A 15945-nucleotide genomic window follows, 5' to 3' on the forward strand; every position below is an offset into this window, starting at 1 on the left:
TATGTAGAAGTTATGAATTTTACGCGGACATTTAACAATATAATCTCCTCGTACAGTTAAATTTAAGATCGGTCAAGAATTAGCCAACAGAGTCAAAATGAAAGTTGTAGATATTATTTTTACCTACGTGTGGATATAAAGAACGTCAAAAACGGAGGTCGTATGTGAAAGTTACAGATTTTAGAAGTCGGAACTGTGCTGTGCGAAAATGGGTGATGTAGCACAATCTTGGTCATTGCTTTCTCCCCAAGACTTGCCACTAGATGGTGACATGTGGCACCAAGTTCATCCATTTTCACCTTATAAATAGAACCTCTCCCACCCTCATTTTCTTCACACCTTTCCCATTCTTTATTCTTTTTACTCTCTCTCTAGAACCTCTCTCTAGCCCCGAAACCCCCCGAAAAGCCTAGGAAACCTCCCTAGCACGAGGCGGAAGCCCTGGAGTGCTCGACGGCTCCGAGAAGAAGAGCTTTTCGGCTCGGTAATGCTGCTCCAAGCAAAGCCCGGTTTTCTATAAAACCCGCTGTAAGTGAGCTACGCCAACGCTATTTTTAATATATCGTTTATTTAATTATAGTAATGTTATTAGAAACTTATAATAAGTACTTGGGCTATTATTATGGGTTATATAAGTATTTTTTTAACGCTTATATAATAGTAATAATAGCTAGACTATTAATTAATCTCGGCGAATAATAGACTAAACTCTAGTGGTAATAATACTAGGTTTCGTCGAAGGAAATTATTTTTAAGAATCGAAGCACTGTCTGAGTTCGGATTCACCACCTTTTCAAGTGAGTGCATAGTCCATTTCATGAACATGATTTTAATACAAGTATCGATTGAAGTATTAATTATATGTTTATGTGCGAATTATTTGATGTTGCCTGAGATACTTGTTAAAGAACATACCTGATTATATATGCTGATTTAGGATAAAGAGTAAACCTAAATTAATTATGAGGAATATTGGGTAGTGTTTTCTTACAAGTACGAGTGAATTATACTCAGAGAATAAAACCTTAGTATATGTCAATGATTCGCGAGCATGAATTAGATATAGTCATTATCCCTAGTCCGAGAGTATGGATTAGGCATAATCATTCATCATTAATCCGAGAGTATGGATTAGTCATTCGTCCGTAGTTCGAGAGTATGGATTAGGTAAAGTCGTTCATTTCTTATCCGGGAGTATGGATTAGGTAAAACGGCTAATCTTAGGTCCGAGAGTATGGATAGTCTCGTTGTGAGGATTGACGGGGTAGGATAAGAGTTGTTTATATATATGGTGAAATTGTATATTTTGTGAGTTTTAAACTATATATATGGTATAATATTGTGGGATTGAAATCCATATGTACTCACCAGGTTTCCCAACCTGACTCACTTAGTTTATTTATATCTTAGGTGTTGATATGAAGTCACATTACACTGAGAGATTAAGGAGATATAAATCACTAGTGATAATGAATGTAAGTTCTGTTTATGCTTATGTTTCTGTATTACCATGACATCCAAAATGTTTAAAAATGAATAAAAATACTTTTCTTCGGAAGTGCTTTGATAACGTATTTATCATGTTTTACTGGGAACAAATTCCGCAACATTTTTATTAAAAGAGGTACTCTGATTTTTATAAAGCATAAACAAAATCGGTATTTCCTGGCCGTGAAAATGAGGATGTCACACCCCCGGACACCACACACATTTGCCACTGTCGGGGGTCCCAGGCCACTGCTCCGTTTCTGGCAAATAGTGTAATTTTTTTTCTATTAGGTGCACCGGCTTAAAATACGAGTTCCACTGTTAATTTAGATTTGTTCAGAAATTTTTTTGGGTGCTACCCTACTAAGACATTTTACGTCCGCCGCTATATATATATATATATATATATATATATATATATATATATATATATATATATATATATATATAGAGAGAGAGAGAGAGAGAGAGAGAGAGAGAAACAAAATCGGGTGATGACTCATTATATATATATATATATATATATATATATATATATATATATATATATATATATAAGAGATAGAGAGAAACAAAATCGAGTGATGACTCATAAGGACACCTTAAAAAATTTAAAAAAAAAAATACATCATAAAATTGAATCATGGATCAATTTTAATGGTGCAAATTTTTTTCTCCCAGACATAGATCTATGCTCGATTTTATGATTTGTACTTTTTTTAGATTTTTTTTTTCAATTTTTTTAAGGTGTCATCACGAGTCTTTATTTTAAAATGAGTCTTCACAGAAACCGACCCCCCCCCTCTCTCACACACTCTCTCTCTTTCTCTCTATCTCTCTCTCTCTCTCTCTCTCTCTATATATATATATATATATATATATATATATATATATATATATATATATATATATATATATATATAAAACGAGAGAGAGAGGAAGAGAGAGATGTGTTCAAATATAAACCAAAAAAATGTTAGTAACCCATAAAACCAATTTTAGCCTTTCATTTAAAAAAAATTTAAAATGGACAGATATGTTTTAAAGTGTGATTTTTTTTAAGTAAGAAGGGAATCTTTATTTTCATAGTTTAATGCATCCATTTAGTGCTTTCATTCACAATTTAATACATTTGTTTATCAATTTTTCACAGATTAATATACACTTATTTATACATCATTCATGATCGTTTAATACTAAATATTTGGGAAATTAAATAGAAAACATTCAAGTTACTAATAAAACACACATAAATACACAAAAAATTATAACTACAAATAAAGTCGTATTTAATTTGCATTATTTATAATTTAATACATTCATTCATAGTTTAACTTACATTATGTTCGCAGTTCATTCATAATTCAATTTTTTTTAAACACCACCGCAGTCCACCACCACCAAATAATAGATCAGAGAAAAAGAGAATAAATTCTTACCGAAAAACTACCTTTACTTCCATAAAAATGTCATGGTCGAAATTAAATTCACAGGTTGACAATGGTTGTAAGTCTTGCTTTACAAACGACGTGGCTCGCCACGATTCAAAAAAAAACTTGAAGCTTGACATTGCCGCTAAGTCACACCTTACGTTATTTAGAACCTTGATGTTAAGTAATCGCGGTTGTGGCGGATCCTAGTCATAACTCCCTCAATATAAATATTTTGCGAAACAAACATGACTTGATCTCAATGGAACTCCATCGTTGATCATAGTTAACAACGATAGTATCATAAAACATTTCAACAAAAGCTATGAGATGTGGAGGGTGCATTGTAGAGTGGGGTGATGTGTTTGAACACCATGCCTTCATAATATTGCCGTCATTTTATACACAACCATGATGAGAAGTCACCACATCTCACCCACCCTCATTTTTTTTTATTTTCATTTGCTTCTTTACGTGTACGGTATAAGAGTCTTTAAAGTATAAAAATGAGAGGTAAAGGAAACATGAAGATTCTTGTTTGTACATGTGCTTGTGAAGGAAATCGAAGTGGTAGAGAGTGTGACGGAAGCAAAGGGCGATTTTGTAGAGGGATGATAGAGAGACGATGATGAGAGACTTGGAGAGTATTTGAGATTTGTGTTATTTTTAATTAGCATGTCAATAAGTATTGCTAAAAGTGGTGTAATTAACACAAACTTTATAAATTAAATAACTAATTGCAAAAAAGATCTTTAATAACCAATCGGGAAAAACAACAAACTTGGTTATGACATAATATCAACTTCCCAACAAAATACATGCAATGTGTGCCTTGAATAAGATTCAACCGTGCAAACTTAAATCAATCATAACATATTAAATTTTCTCGATTGTAATAAGTTTTACATAAAAAATATCACTACACTAAACCACAAAATATAAGTATTAAAATTCACCATTGGACCTTAAATTTGATGTTTCCATCACTATTTCCTGTAAGACCGGACGGTATCATAGCGGGAATCGGAAGCGGGGCTCTTCCCGCATGACGGAACACCAGACCGTCGGTGCGGGGAAGGATGGTGTGAGAACGGGAGAGGAAATCCCTTCCCGCGTTCTTTCTCTGACGATTATTGGATCAAATGTTTTTTTTTTCTTTTTTTTAAGTATACGTTAAAAAATGGTAATTTTTTTTTACAAACGGTTATATGCATTAATATTCAATTTTTTTTTTGTTTTTTTTACCCTTTAAAACATCTATAAATACTCAACTATTTACCTTCAATCAACATTCAAACAAACTCTCTACTCCCTCTATTTTCTTCAAAAAAAAAAAAAAAAAAAAAAAAACCCGTAACGCCTCGATTCTCGAGTATCAACTTACAGTTATAAATTCTCATGATTTCAAGGTCTACTCGATGAGTTGGTTGCCCGACTCGTCGAGTAGTAGCGGGTTGGTCCACATGTTTAAGTGACCTACTCGCTGAGTCTAAGTAGGGACTCGACGAGTAGGAGCTGGAGGATGAAACCATAAATTTCGGGGTTTTACACCCTATTTAAAGGGATCATTGGCCTCCTCAGCCTCTCGTTACAGCCTCTTGATAGTCCATAAGCCCTAATCCGTGTGAGAGTGCTCCATTTGTGTATTTTAAGCTTTGAAAGAAGATTCTTGGTGAGAAGAGCTTGGAGAGAAAGTGTCTAGAAGCAAGGAACATGTGGGGATCTGATATCTACCTCAGTTGGCATCTTTTGGAAGGTACCAAGTCGTTACCTTGACCTCATTTCATTCTAGATCTCATTTGGTTAAAGATTTGGGCTTTTCTAGCATATTATGAAGCTATTCTTGGGCATGAGCTCAGATATGAAGTTGTAGCTTCAGATCTGAACTCTATTTGGTCTCTAAGTCCATAAAGTTATCAGCTTTGGCAAGTATGAACCCCTCCTTAAGTGTAAAACTCCATTTCAAGCTTGGATTTGTCATTTAGAGTCTTTAGAGCCTTGCATGCACATAAAGTTTGCAACTTTACGTGATAAACATGCCTTGGGAAGCTAGATCTGCAATACAGAACTTTAAGATGGCTTAAAAAGCATCTGAATGGATAATGAACTGAAGGGACTCGACGAGTTGCATGGTTAACTCGTCGAGTCGGATGAAGTTTGTCGTGGACTCGGCGAGTCAGTGGGGTGACTCGGCGAGTCAGTTAGGGTTTTCCCAGTTTTTTTGGCATGCATGGACTTGGCGAGTTGCAAGGGGAACTCGACGAGTTGGCCAAGGAGTTTACGGCCGCAAACATTAGGAACTCGACGAGTCACTCAAGTAACTCGACGAGTTGAAGAGTTATTCAAGGAACTCGACGAGTTGAGGTCAACCCGGATTGTTGACCTTGACCATTGACTTGGGCTTTGACCAAGGGTTGAATAGTTGACTTCTGGGGGCATTTTGGGAAATTGGAAATTTATGGATATGGTTTTATGGTGAATATAGGTAGTGGAGTTGTAATAGTGATCTGAGAGTGGAGCTTATCACTTCAGCGCGTCAGTTGCGAGCTGAGTTAACCTCACTGTACTCAAGGGTCTAAGGCACCAAGGCCGGCCCTTTGTTTTGTTATTGAGAGTATTACTGTTGTGATATGTTAGTTGATATCCTGGTAGATATGATAGTTATATGCTAGTATGATTTGTTAGATCGGTATCCTGGTAGATCGGATGTGGCTATGCTTAGTGACCTATAATTGGTCTGACTATATGCATGATAGTTGTTATACCAGTTAGGTAGATCTATAGGACTACCTGTAGTATTATGTGATTATCTGTATGTGCATTAGTTGTGTTATATGTCGACATATTATGTGAGATGGGTTGAGGTGAAACTGCTCCGTGCGGTAACCAACAAACCCGAGAGCATTCCAGAAACGAGGTGAGGGAGACGTACTGTGGGCTCGATGGCAATCCAGATGTGAGCTGTGGGCCCGGAAGGTAATCCAGTCTCACATTGTGGGCCCAAGGATAATCCAATCTATAAAGCTGTGGACCCAGTAGATGTTGTAGTTGTATATGTGTTATGTGAAGTGTATCAGTATGTTGGCATTCCAACCCAATGGTTGAGGGCCTGGGGTATTCCATTCCGATGGATGATTGGGCTCATAGTATGCTGTTTGTTATTGTATGTGTATTATTGTGTGTATGGGTATTTTGGGGGTAACTCACTAAGCTTTCAGGCTTTCAGTTTCAGTTTATTGTTTCAGGTTCAGCTGATGACCGCGGAAAGGCGAAGGCGTGACCGTACACTTCCTCGATTGATGATTATGATTTTCTGGGAACTTTGATGCTTAAACTATTTTGAAAACAAATTGTAATATGTGAATGGTTTTAAATGATTTAAAAAGTTTTAAATTGGCCTAGATTTTATGGATGTTACATGAATCCCGACAATCAAAACCCAACCTCCGATCAAAGGAAAAAAAAAACTCTTGTTTCGAGTTTAAGCACCCCTACTCGAAACATTTTTGCTATCGATTCATCATCACAAGGAGTTTATCGTCCCCAACTCGATGTTCCCATTCAATCTCCACTACGATTTCAATACCAAAATATTATACAATATTACCCGGTTCAAGTTCCAAATGTTACTCCGCAAATGTCGGTCTAGATTTAAATTAGGAGGACGAACTCGAGGTAGAAGAAATTGTCCGACCGATGGGTAGTGACAAAGCAAATAGGAAGGGAAAAGGGACTTCTTCGGGTCCATCAAATTTCAGCATGGACTTTGACGAAATGTGGAAAATAATAGCGTTGTTTGATCGATATAATCTTAATTTCTCCGAACGTTTGGCGTTCGACAAAGAAAAAAAAGAAAAACAAGGAAGAATGATCGGGTGGAGAGACAAGAAATGGAGGATATAAAGTTCTTGATGGAAAACACCGACCATCTCTCGGGACCGACTCGCGAGCTTGTGATGAAGAAGAGGGAAAAAATTATGAAAAAATATTTTTCATAGGTTGTTGGTTTGTTTGATTTTTTGTTTTTGTTTTTGTTTTTCTTGTTTTTTTTTTTTTTTTTTTAATTTTCTACTTTTTTAAATTTTAGGTTTATTGTAATTTTTATTTTAATTAATGAAATGCATTTTCTTTTTAATTAAATTTTTTGGTTATTTTTAATTTAAAAATTACAAATCATAAAAAATAAATTTATTTTATTTAAAAGAAAAACAAAATAATGAGGAAAACTTCTCAATTATTCCTTGAATTTTAGGTGAAAAAAAGAAAAATAAAAGAAAAAATGGTATAACCAACAAAAAATATGAAAAGTTTTTCTTCCACTCCCTATAGTGTAAAAGGACTCAATAAAGAACAAATTTGACACATTTTATCAACTGAAATATAAAATATAACTAAAAATGTATTGTTCTCAATAAACGTGGAATATCATTAGGTGTCTTTATAGAATATATTTGGCACTAAAAATATCTAGCACCAGTGGTCTAGTGGTAGAATAGTACCCTGCCACGGTACAGACCCGGGTTCGATTCCCGGCTGGTGCATTAATTAAATTTGCGCTTTTTTAGTTTCAGTTTTTTTACGCAAGTCATGACCAACTTTTAAGATTTTGAAATTACACACCCAATCTTTAAAAAGTCTGCTTGCTAACCAACTTTGTAATTTTTATTTCTGGTTTTACGTTCGTAATGGGGTTAACTAAAAAAAAGTAGAAAATTATATAACTATAGTAAGGTTTTATCATTTATTGTAAATTTTTTTTATCATTTTATGTAACATTCTTTTTATCATTTATTGTAGATTTTAGTCATAATGATAAAAAATAATAAGTTCGTTAGATTATTTAAAAAAAAAAACATGATGTATTACACATTGTTAAAATGGTTAATGTACAAAATCCCCATTGTACTTTTCTCAAAAAATTTATTAAGAAGGAAATTGTCGATTCCATTAGAGAACTTTCTTTCCTTTTGTACTTCAACATGAATGGTAACTTTTTTTTTGGGTTAATTGATTAAAAAACCATATGAACACTTTGTAATTGATTTTATGCTCTAGCTTCTTGCTTTTCTTTTTTATACATGGCTGGTTGTTTTTAAACTGAAGAGAACAAGATTCATTTAAGTCCGTAAATGCTTCATTATGCTCGATCATGAATCTTGAAGAGAACAAGTTGATAATAAAATTGCATCTCATACTATTTTAGACAGACATTCAATGACCAGAGTACGTAATATACGAATCTATAGAACAAGCTGATTTTATTATAGTATAAAATATGACCAATTCAGGTAAAATAGTTGTTTAAGTGACCTTGATAAGAAGAACCACCATGACGAAGATACACGTCATTAAAAACATGAGAAGCCACGTGAAGCATGAGGTGTTGGAAGTCTGTGTGTATACAGCCATAGCCTGTGTATTCGTCTGCCCTGTGCTTGCCAGGCTATGCTCCACTGCTTTTTCAGTCGAATCAAGAATCTGCACTCAAAAGTCAAATCCCACCAAACAAATAGTCAATGGTCAATATACAAATGTGAAGAAAAAAAAAAAAAAAACTTACTCTTTCGGTATTTTGTATGGATTTGTTCATCAAAAGACTTCTCTCTTTGAGCTGTCGTGCCAAATCCACCATTTCATCTGTCAAATCTTCTTGAAGCTTCCTGTGTTTTGTGATATGTACTTGTGCTGCAGCATCCAATTTAACAGGTGATGATGAACCAGACGATGATTCACAACTATCTTGGCCTCTATGTTCACCAGAAGAAGGCCTGAAATCAACAAGATCCAAAATCATATGAGATAAAACCTAAATTCCACTAATTCAGAATGATTGTCATTTCTCTAGTTTCTGCTTACACTAGTCTTCTTCTCAACCCTGGTGAAAGGTTAATACTTTCTTCTTCTTTTTTACTGCTGTTTTCTTTAACACATGTTTTCACTCTCAGCTCAGGCGTTTGTACACTCTCCAGCTGCCAAAATTGTTATATATATATATATATATATATATATATATATATATATATATATATATATATATATATATATATATATATATATATATATATATATATATGATTATGTAGATTGTATCATCTGGAGTATTTTAAAACTATATGTATTGTAACATATACAAACATACTTACCACAGGGATAGCCAGCTTGGCTGCAATGGCTTCAATTTTCTCCGAGTAATCATTCACTGTAGCTTTTGAAAGTCTATGGGCACAAGAGGAAAAACCATCATCTTATCAAACATTTTGTGGAGTTCTTGGACACCATAATAGCAATCTATTCACAAACACACACGCAAAGGTGAATTAAAGAGAAAATTAAAGAAACCATGCCTGGGTAGTCCTTCTGGAGTTTGCTCTGTGGCGAGTTGTTCCAACTGTTCGCGTAAAGTAGCAACATACTGCAAGATAACCATCGAATTAGCTCCACATTCCATAATGTGAGATGTTATCAATGGCGCTTAAATCTTTGATTACTGAGACATTTAATCAAACAGGTGACAGGCACAATTTTGTGGCAAACAAGATTTACAAATTTACACAAGCAATGAATTATGTGATCAGCATTTTCCGAATCGACAAATCTCGAGGTTTCTGAAGATGTAAACTGAAAAGTGGATAAGCAAGAAAATATTATCGAAGTTTAGAGGACTTACATGCACAAGTTTCACTTTGTTTTGTTGCTGTGGAGCAGCTGCTAGCAATCTTTTCAGATTAATTTCGGTTTTACTCAATCCCATCCTCAAAACAACCCTACAACAAAACGATTTTTTTTAACGTGTACAGATATAGATACAGCGGAATAAAGGAGGAAATTGTTTATGATCAAAACATAGAATCATCGATATTTACGGTGTGACAGGAACCAAAGATCAGTGGATCGTATGCATCGTTTTTTGATTCTTGCCCAAATGGTTGCTGGTATTGCCATTAAACGCCGATTGCCGATTTTCACCGATGACTAACCAACCGGAATATATTTCGGTTGTTCGTTTCATCATGTTTATACTGTCCAGGAATGACCCTTCGCCTATGGATTTTCTGCTCTACACACCTTGAGCTATTATTAATACAAGTATTTGGACAATATACATGCAAGTCACTATATTTTGGTTTTTTATTTTAACTATTATATTTTATTCTGTTCGATGACAGCCACCTACTTTGAAAGAAAGTCCCTCTGACCCCTTATTTTTGGTTTAGCCGGTGTTAAAATTGACAAGACTTCCCATTAACCTAAGTGTCATCATATATATTTCCTAAAAAAAACATCTAACTTTCTAAAATGATACGTACGTTGTATATTTATATGTGATATAATGTGCTATATTAGAAATGAGAAGTCATTTAAGATAACAATAAGGTATTTTATAGAATACATATAATGTCATATATGTAAATAAGAAGCTATGTTAGTTTTAACATATGCTAAACCAGAAATTAGGATCATGGTGGTCGTAACGAGAACTTTTTAAAAAATGGATATATTTCGTTGATCAAAAAAATATAGTTAAACTGCATAAATTGTCAAAATATAATGATCTGAATGTATATTGATCACAATAATATTATGGGTAGTTTAATAGCCAAAAACATCAACAATACTGCCACATAATAACACATAGGATATAATTGAGAATGTAAAAGTACATCTAATTTTACAGAAAATTAGATGATGGTAAATATATCATATGACTTATATCACTAACAAAAGAGAAATCAAATATGTTTTCCTACATATTTTCCTATTGATTTGAAATGATACAAATATATTAAAATATTACTATATCCGTCTCATATTTATTGTTTACTTATAACTTTTAAAGTCTTTATTCTTTAACTTTGATTTTAAATATTTTTATTTCTAATATATAATATTTGATGCAAAATATATGAATGAATTGTGTATTAAACGTATTTTTATTGTTATAAGTTTAATCAAGTAATGCATAACACAAATAAAAATATTTAAAGTCAAAGTTGATCAACAAAGACTTTAAAAATAAAAAATAAACAATAATTATGAGACGGATAGAGTATTAACCTTATTAAAATATGACACGTGTTACCATTTCACACGAGTATGATAAAAAGGTAAGAGTGTATTTAATTTCTCATAACCAAATAGTCCTTGTATAATTAATACAAAAAAAAGAAATTAAATAATTTACGTGATGGAGTAGTGATATTTATGTATAACTATATTTAATATTTTTTACACTCCTAATGGATTCAAATTACATTGTTTTGCTTGAATTTATCTTTTTTAAGGATTATTTATTTTAATTTATAACTTCAATTTGAAAAAAATTACAAAACTATGATCTAAAAAATATTATAGACTAACAGTATCTGGTGTTGATATAGTGTCTCAAGCCAAATATTGTCTAAAATAATAATACAATTTAGAACTAGATTAGAGAAAATGTGTCATCATTCTAAATAACCTAAAAAATATTAGAGATCAATAAGTCAACCGAAATATTTCTGACTGTATTTAATAATAAAAAATACAAAAAAACACCGATTTTATTGTCATGATACCATGTATATATAATATAGACAAAACTGTAAAATTGGTCCTTGTGGTTTGCAAAAAAAAGTTTGGATGGGGTCCAAAAAGTTTTCAGCTTGCATGGAAAGTCCAAAATCAAAAATTTTCTTTGGTTTTGGTCCTTTAAAATTTAAAAGGACTATTTTGCCCTTATTATTTATTTTTAACATTTTCTTTATTTGTTTAATTGTTTTATTATTAAAAAGAAAGCAAAAGAAAAGAAAAATAGGACGGGTCCACCCCCACCTGATCTCTCTCTCTCTCTCTCACACACACACACATGACCTTTTCTATTCATATCGTCTTCCCCACCCTTCATCTTCAACCCATTTTGCTGCATCTTCCACAAATCAGAGACACAACATCACAAATACTTCACTTCGTGAAGAATTTTCAATATGTTCACCTTATGCTTCTTCCCATCGTGTTCCTTCACCTCGAGTTTCTTCTCTGAGATTGACTAAGATCAAATCGGTGATTCCAGCTCTGATTTAGAGCCCAAGTTGTAACCCTAGCCCTTGCCCAAGTTCGATAGGGTCAATACAAAAGAAATCGACTGTTAATAGATGGTTATAGGTGTTCGAAGCAGCTTCCGATCGTAGCGTATCAGGGTCGTCTAGGATGGGTCCTGGTTCTCATTGAAGGTTAGTGTTAAAATTGTAAATTTGTAAAGTTTTTTTTTTGAGAGAGTCATGTTCTTATCACTGTCGACCCGGGCATTTCACGTACCCGCAATCATATCGTCTCCACCACCATGTCTTGTCAAATCCAAAGAAGAATTCCAACATAGTTTGGGCTTTACTGCCATGGATATTGTAAATTTAGGGCTTGTAAATTTAAGATTCAAACAGGGGAGGGTGGGTTTTGTTTTTTTGAGTTGCAGCTACTTTTCAATCGACCCAAATGAAGAAATTTGAAACTTCAGAAGAAAATATTTTATATAATGGTAGTAAATTTCAGTTCTTGTTTCGAATTATAGATGAAACTAACCTCCAAAATAGGACTATGAGATTGATCGGACAAATTGGAAGGAAATGAACCAGGGTTGAGGAAGACGACCTGATGAGAGAGAGAGAGAGAGAGAGAGAGAGAGAGAAATCGGGTGGGGTGGACTTGCCTTATTTTTTTCTTTTCTTTTGCTTTCTTTTTAATAATAAAACAATTAAAACAAATAAAGAAAATGTGAAAAATAAATAATAAGGGCAAAATAGTCTTTTCAAATTTTCAAGGACCAAAACCAAAGAAAATTCTTGATTTTGGACATTTCATGCAAGTTGAAAACTTTTTGGACCCTATCCAAAGTTTTTGCAAACCACAATGACCAATTTTGCAGTTTTGTCTATAATATATGGTCTTCTTTCTTCTAGTTCAATCTTAACTTTTGAATGTTAAAACAATTTTAAACATGTGTCCATTTGTAGCTTCATATAACAATATCTTTAACGAACAATGAACATCCATAACATCGTTACACAATAAAGTGTGAAAACTTTTGAGTAATAGATGAATTGCTTAGGACATGAGTAGTATTTTCCCAAAGTATAAGGTCCAGAAAAAAAATTGCGTGGGCCGATGGCTGCAAACTTAAGCTATGATAAAATGCCTTCCCCGCAGTAACGTCGAAAACTAGGAGTTCTTAGCAAGATTTAGGGTTTTGGTAACTCGATCTCTCCACCTTTCTCTGTTCTTGAAATCACAACAAGTTTCAAGCTGATATCAGAATGGTGGTTGATGGAAATTCGTTCGAAGTCACTCCCGAGACAGAGACATTTCTTTGTGAGCGATTATTGGACCAAACGCAGCCAATTTCGGAGCGGTTTAGAGTCCTATTCTCCCTCCGGAATCTTCGAGGCCCTGCCCCTCGCAATGCTCTGATCCTGGGTTTGTTCTCTTTCTCTATCTCTGTGTGTGCGATATTTTTCGTAGTTTCTGTTATTCATACAATAATCGTTTGCTTCGTAGACGATTCCAAACTTTGCTTGGTGTTATAGTGTTACTTGAAATCTAAACACTTGTTGACAATTGGCGAATTTGTAAATAGTATTAAAAACACCTATTTTTGCTTGTATTAAAAAAAAAAAGCGGCCTGAAATCTGTTTATATGAATAAGGAGCTATAAAATGAAAATATCTAAACCCTACACACAATGACATCTACATTTGGCAAATCAAAGCAGTCTAACGCACTTGTTTCCTGAACCATTTTCCTTGATCAAAATCCATGGTGTTTGATGGATCTATAACAATTGTTCATAACCCACTTGTATCCTTAACCATTTGCTTGAATGCTACAATCACAAGTTTAGAGTGTTTATATTACCTCTATTGACACAATCCTCCTGTTGACAAACACTTGGACGACAATATTTTTTTTATGAGCACTATTATTGTTTATTGATTCAAGAAATTAGTATAAATCGAAATTCAAGAAAAGAAATTCATACCAACCGGTCAAATAGGAATGAATTGTTTTTAGATTGAAGAAAAGTCGTAAGATTCTCTTTGCAAAAACTTAGGTTTGCCTCCTATGCTTCATGGAAAATAATCATACACAGTTGGCTCGTTTGTATTTATGTATGTTTTCATGTTTTGAATACTCGTGAATAGTTTTAAGAGATATATAATTTTGCTTTATGCAGCAACAAAAGATTCTTCAAACCTATTAGCACATGAGGCTGCCTTTGCTTTGGGTCAAATGCAAGATGCAGATGCTATTCCTGCTTTGAAGCTTGTTCTTAATGATCTTTCTTTGCATCCTATTGTACGCCATGAGGTTGGGTTTCTTTCTTTGATGCATTTTACAACATTTGTACTTGTGTTTTGCTAATGTTTGTGGTGCATAATGAATAGGCTGCAGAAGCTCTTGGTGCCATTGGTTTAGAGAGTAATATTCCTCTTCTGAAAGACAGTTTGGATTCAGATCCAGCACAAGAGGTTAGAGAGACATGTGAGTTGGCTCTTGCTCGAATTCAGGAGCTTAAAAATGTTGGTGACACTGACACCCATCAATCACCATTTCTTTCTGTTGATCCAGCTGCACCTGCTTCTTGCTCTTCTGTACATGATCTAAGGTGCTACTGCTGTTTCTTTTTTCACTTAATCAATGCTTTTTAGTTACAGATGTTTATAAATCTTGTTTTATTATGTAGGGAAGTGATTTTAGATGAAGAAAAGGGGATGTATGAGAGATATTCAGCTCTTTTTGGACTCCGGAATCATGGAGGTGATGAAGCAGTTGCTGCCATAGTAGAATCTTTGAATGCAAAAAGTGCTTTGTTGCGACATGAGGTCCACATTTATCTTCAATCATGATTTTTTTTTTTGGTAGGAAGGATAAAATTTTGATTTTTCATGGGATTCCAGGTTGCATATGTGTTGGGGCAATTGCAAAACAAATATGCTTCAGATGCACTCTCCAGGGTACTTAAGGATGTGAATGAGCATCCAATGGTTAGACATGAAGCTGCTGAGGCCCTTGGCTCTATTGCAGGTTTGCTTACATTTACATATTTGCTAATTTGGGTAACAAACTATTTGTTTTGCCAATTAACATTTATTTTTGTTGTTGTTGCTGTTAACAGATGAGGAGTGTATCTCTCTACTTGAGGAATTTTCCAAGGATCCAGAGCCCATTGTTTCACAGAGCTGTGAAGTTGCTTTAAGCATGCTGGAATTTGAACGTTCTGGCAAATCATTTGAGGTGATAATTCTCAACATATAAATGATTAAACATATCCAATTTTGCTCATGAAAAGTTGTATGAATCATTTTTAAGATGTTTTTTTTTTTTTTTTTTGCAGTACCTGTTTATGCAGGCACCTCAATTGCAGGAGGCAGCATAATGAATGGTATTTGAGTTGATTGTAGTTTTCTGAGATATCTATTGAGCTATTGTCATCATTGATGGGATGGGATGGGATGTCTTCATTCTCTAAACTTTAAACCAAACAAACACCTGTATGACAATATGATATGACTTTATACAGACAGGTAGGTTTGTCTAGAATATGATAACATGCAATCTCAAACATTTTTCTTATTTCATTATTACATATTTTAGCTGTAATACCCAGAAAGAAAACTGAAGGTATCTTTCTTTGTACATATTTATTTGGGAAATTTGCAGAAAATAGCACGTGCTTTACTCATCTGCTCAGATCAACAGTCAACACAGTTTAAATTCTTTCCGCAATAACAACGTACTATGTGGTTTGATTGTTATTATTCCGAGTTTGATCGTTATTATTCGGCTTTAATTGATTCTTTGAGGTTATGTTTTACTGTTATTAGATGATGAGTTGGTGTTTGCAATTACAAGTAAGACACCACAACAGTAAAAAGAATGATAATAATAATTGGTAACCCGTTACTGATCCTCCAAGTTACCTTTTGCTATAATTCGTAGAAATTATGAGTACCACCATGCTTATATCAGCAAACTACGTGGTTATTTCCTGCAATTT

General features: G+C 33.8%; 2 protein-coding genes, 1 long non-coding RNA gene and 1 other non-coding gene across 5 annotated transcripts; 3 read left to right on the top strand and 1 right to left on the bottom strand.

The window, feature by feature from the left end:
- Positions 1 to 7388: 7388 nt before the first annotated feature.
- Positions 7389 to 7459, top strand: TRNAG-GCC (transfer RNA glycine (anticodon GCC)). The gene has a single exon. It is a non-coding gene; the product is annotated as a tRNA-Gly (tRNA).
- A 674-nt stretch (positions 7460 to 8133) lies between these two features.
- LOC145073467 (uncharacterized) lies at positions 8134 to 9897 on the bottom strand. The gene is made up of 7 exons (XM_079020017.1): positions 9782 to 9897; positions 9586 to 9682; positions 9263 to 9330; positions 9062 to 9134; positions 8775 to 8887; positions 8479 to 8686; positions 8134 to 8396 (listed from the first exon to the last, which is right to left on the bottom strand). The coding sequence occupies exons 2-7, from the start codon at positions 9667 to 9669 to the stop codon at positions 8220 to 8222; spliced, it is 723 nt and encodes a 240-aa protein (XP_078876143.1). The 5' UTR covers positions 9670 to 9682; positions 9782 to 9897; the 3' UTR covers positions 8134 to 8219.
- On the top strand, positions 8670 to 10120 carry LOC145073469 (uncharacterized). The gene is made up of 2 exons (XR_013691381.1): positions 8670 to 8803; positions 9067 to 10120. It is a non-coding gene; the product is annotated as an uncharacterized LOC145073469 (long non-coding RNA).
- Positions 10121 to 13057: 2937 nt separating this feature from the next.
- Positions 13058 to 15762, top strand: LOC145074599 (ARM repeat superfamily protein). 2 transcript variants are annotated; one of them, XR_013691929.1, is made up of 8 exons: positions 13058 to 13364; positions 14122 to 14255; positions 14333 to 14553; positions 14632 to 14770; positions 14846 to 14972; positions 15064 to 15182; positions 15283 to 15472; positions 15609 to 15762. XR_013691929.1 is itself a non-coding variant. In XM_079020957.1 (7 exons), the coding sequence occupies exons 1-7, from the start codon at positions 13205 to 13207 to the stop codon at positions 15322 to 15324; spliced, it is 942 nt and encodes a 313-aa protein (XP_078877083.1). In that variant the 5' UTR covers positions 13058 to 13204; the 3' UTR covers positions 15325 to 15630. The 2 variants fall into 2 exon arrangements, 1 of the variants encoding a protein (XP_078877083.1); XM_079020957.1 differs by having other exon boundaries at positions 15283 to 15630.
- The last annotated feature ends 183 nt before the right edge of the window (positions 15763 to 15945 follow it).

Source organism: Lactuca serriola, chromosome 9, assembly GCF_051521515.1.
Source record: "Lactuca serriola cultivar US96UC23 chromosome 9, Lser_US96UC23_V15, whole genome shotgun sequence".
Taxonomy (NCBI): Eukaryota; Viridiplantae; Streptophyta; class Magnoliopsida; order Asterales; family Asteraceae; genus Lactuca; species Lactuca serriola.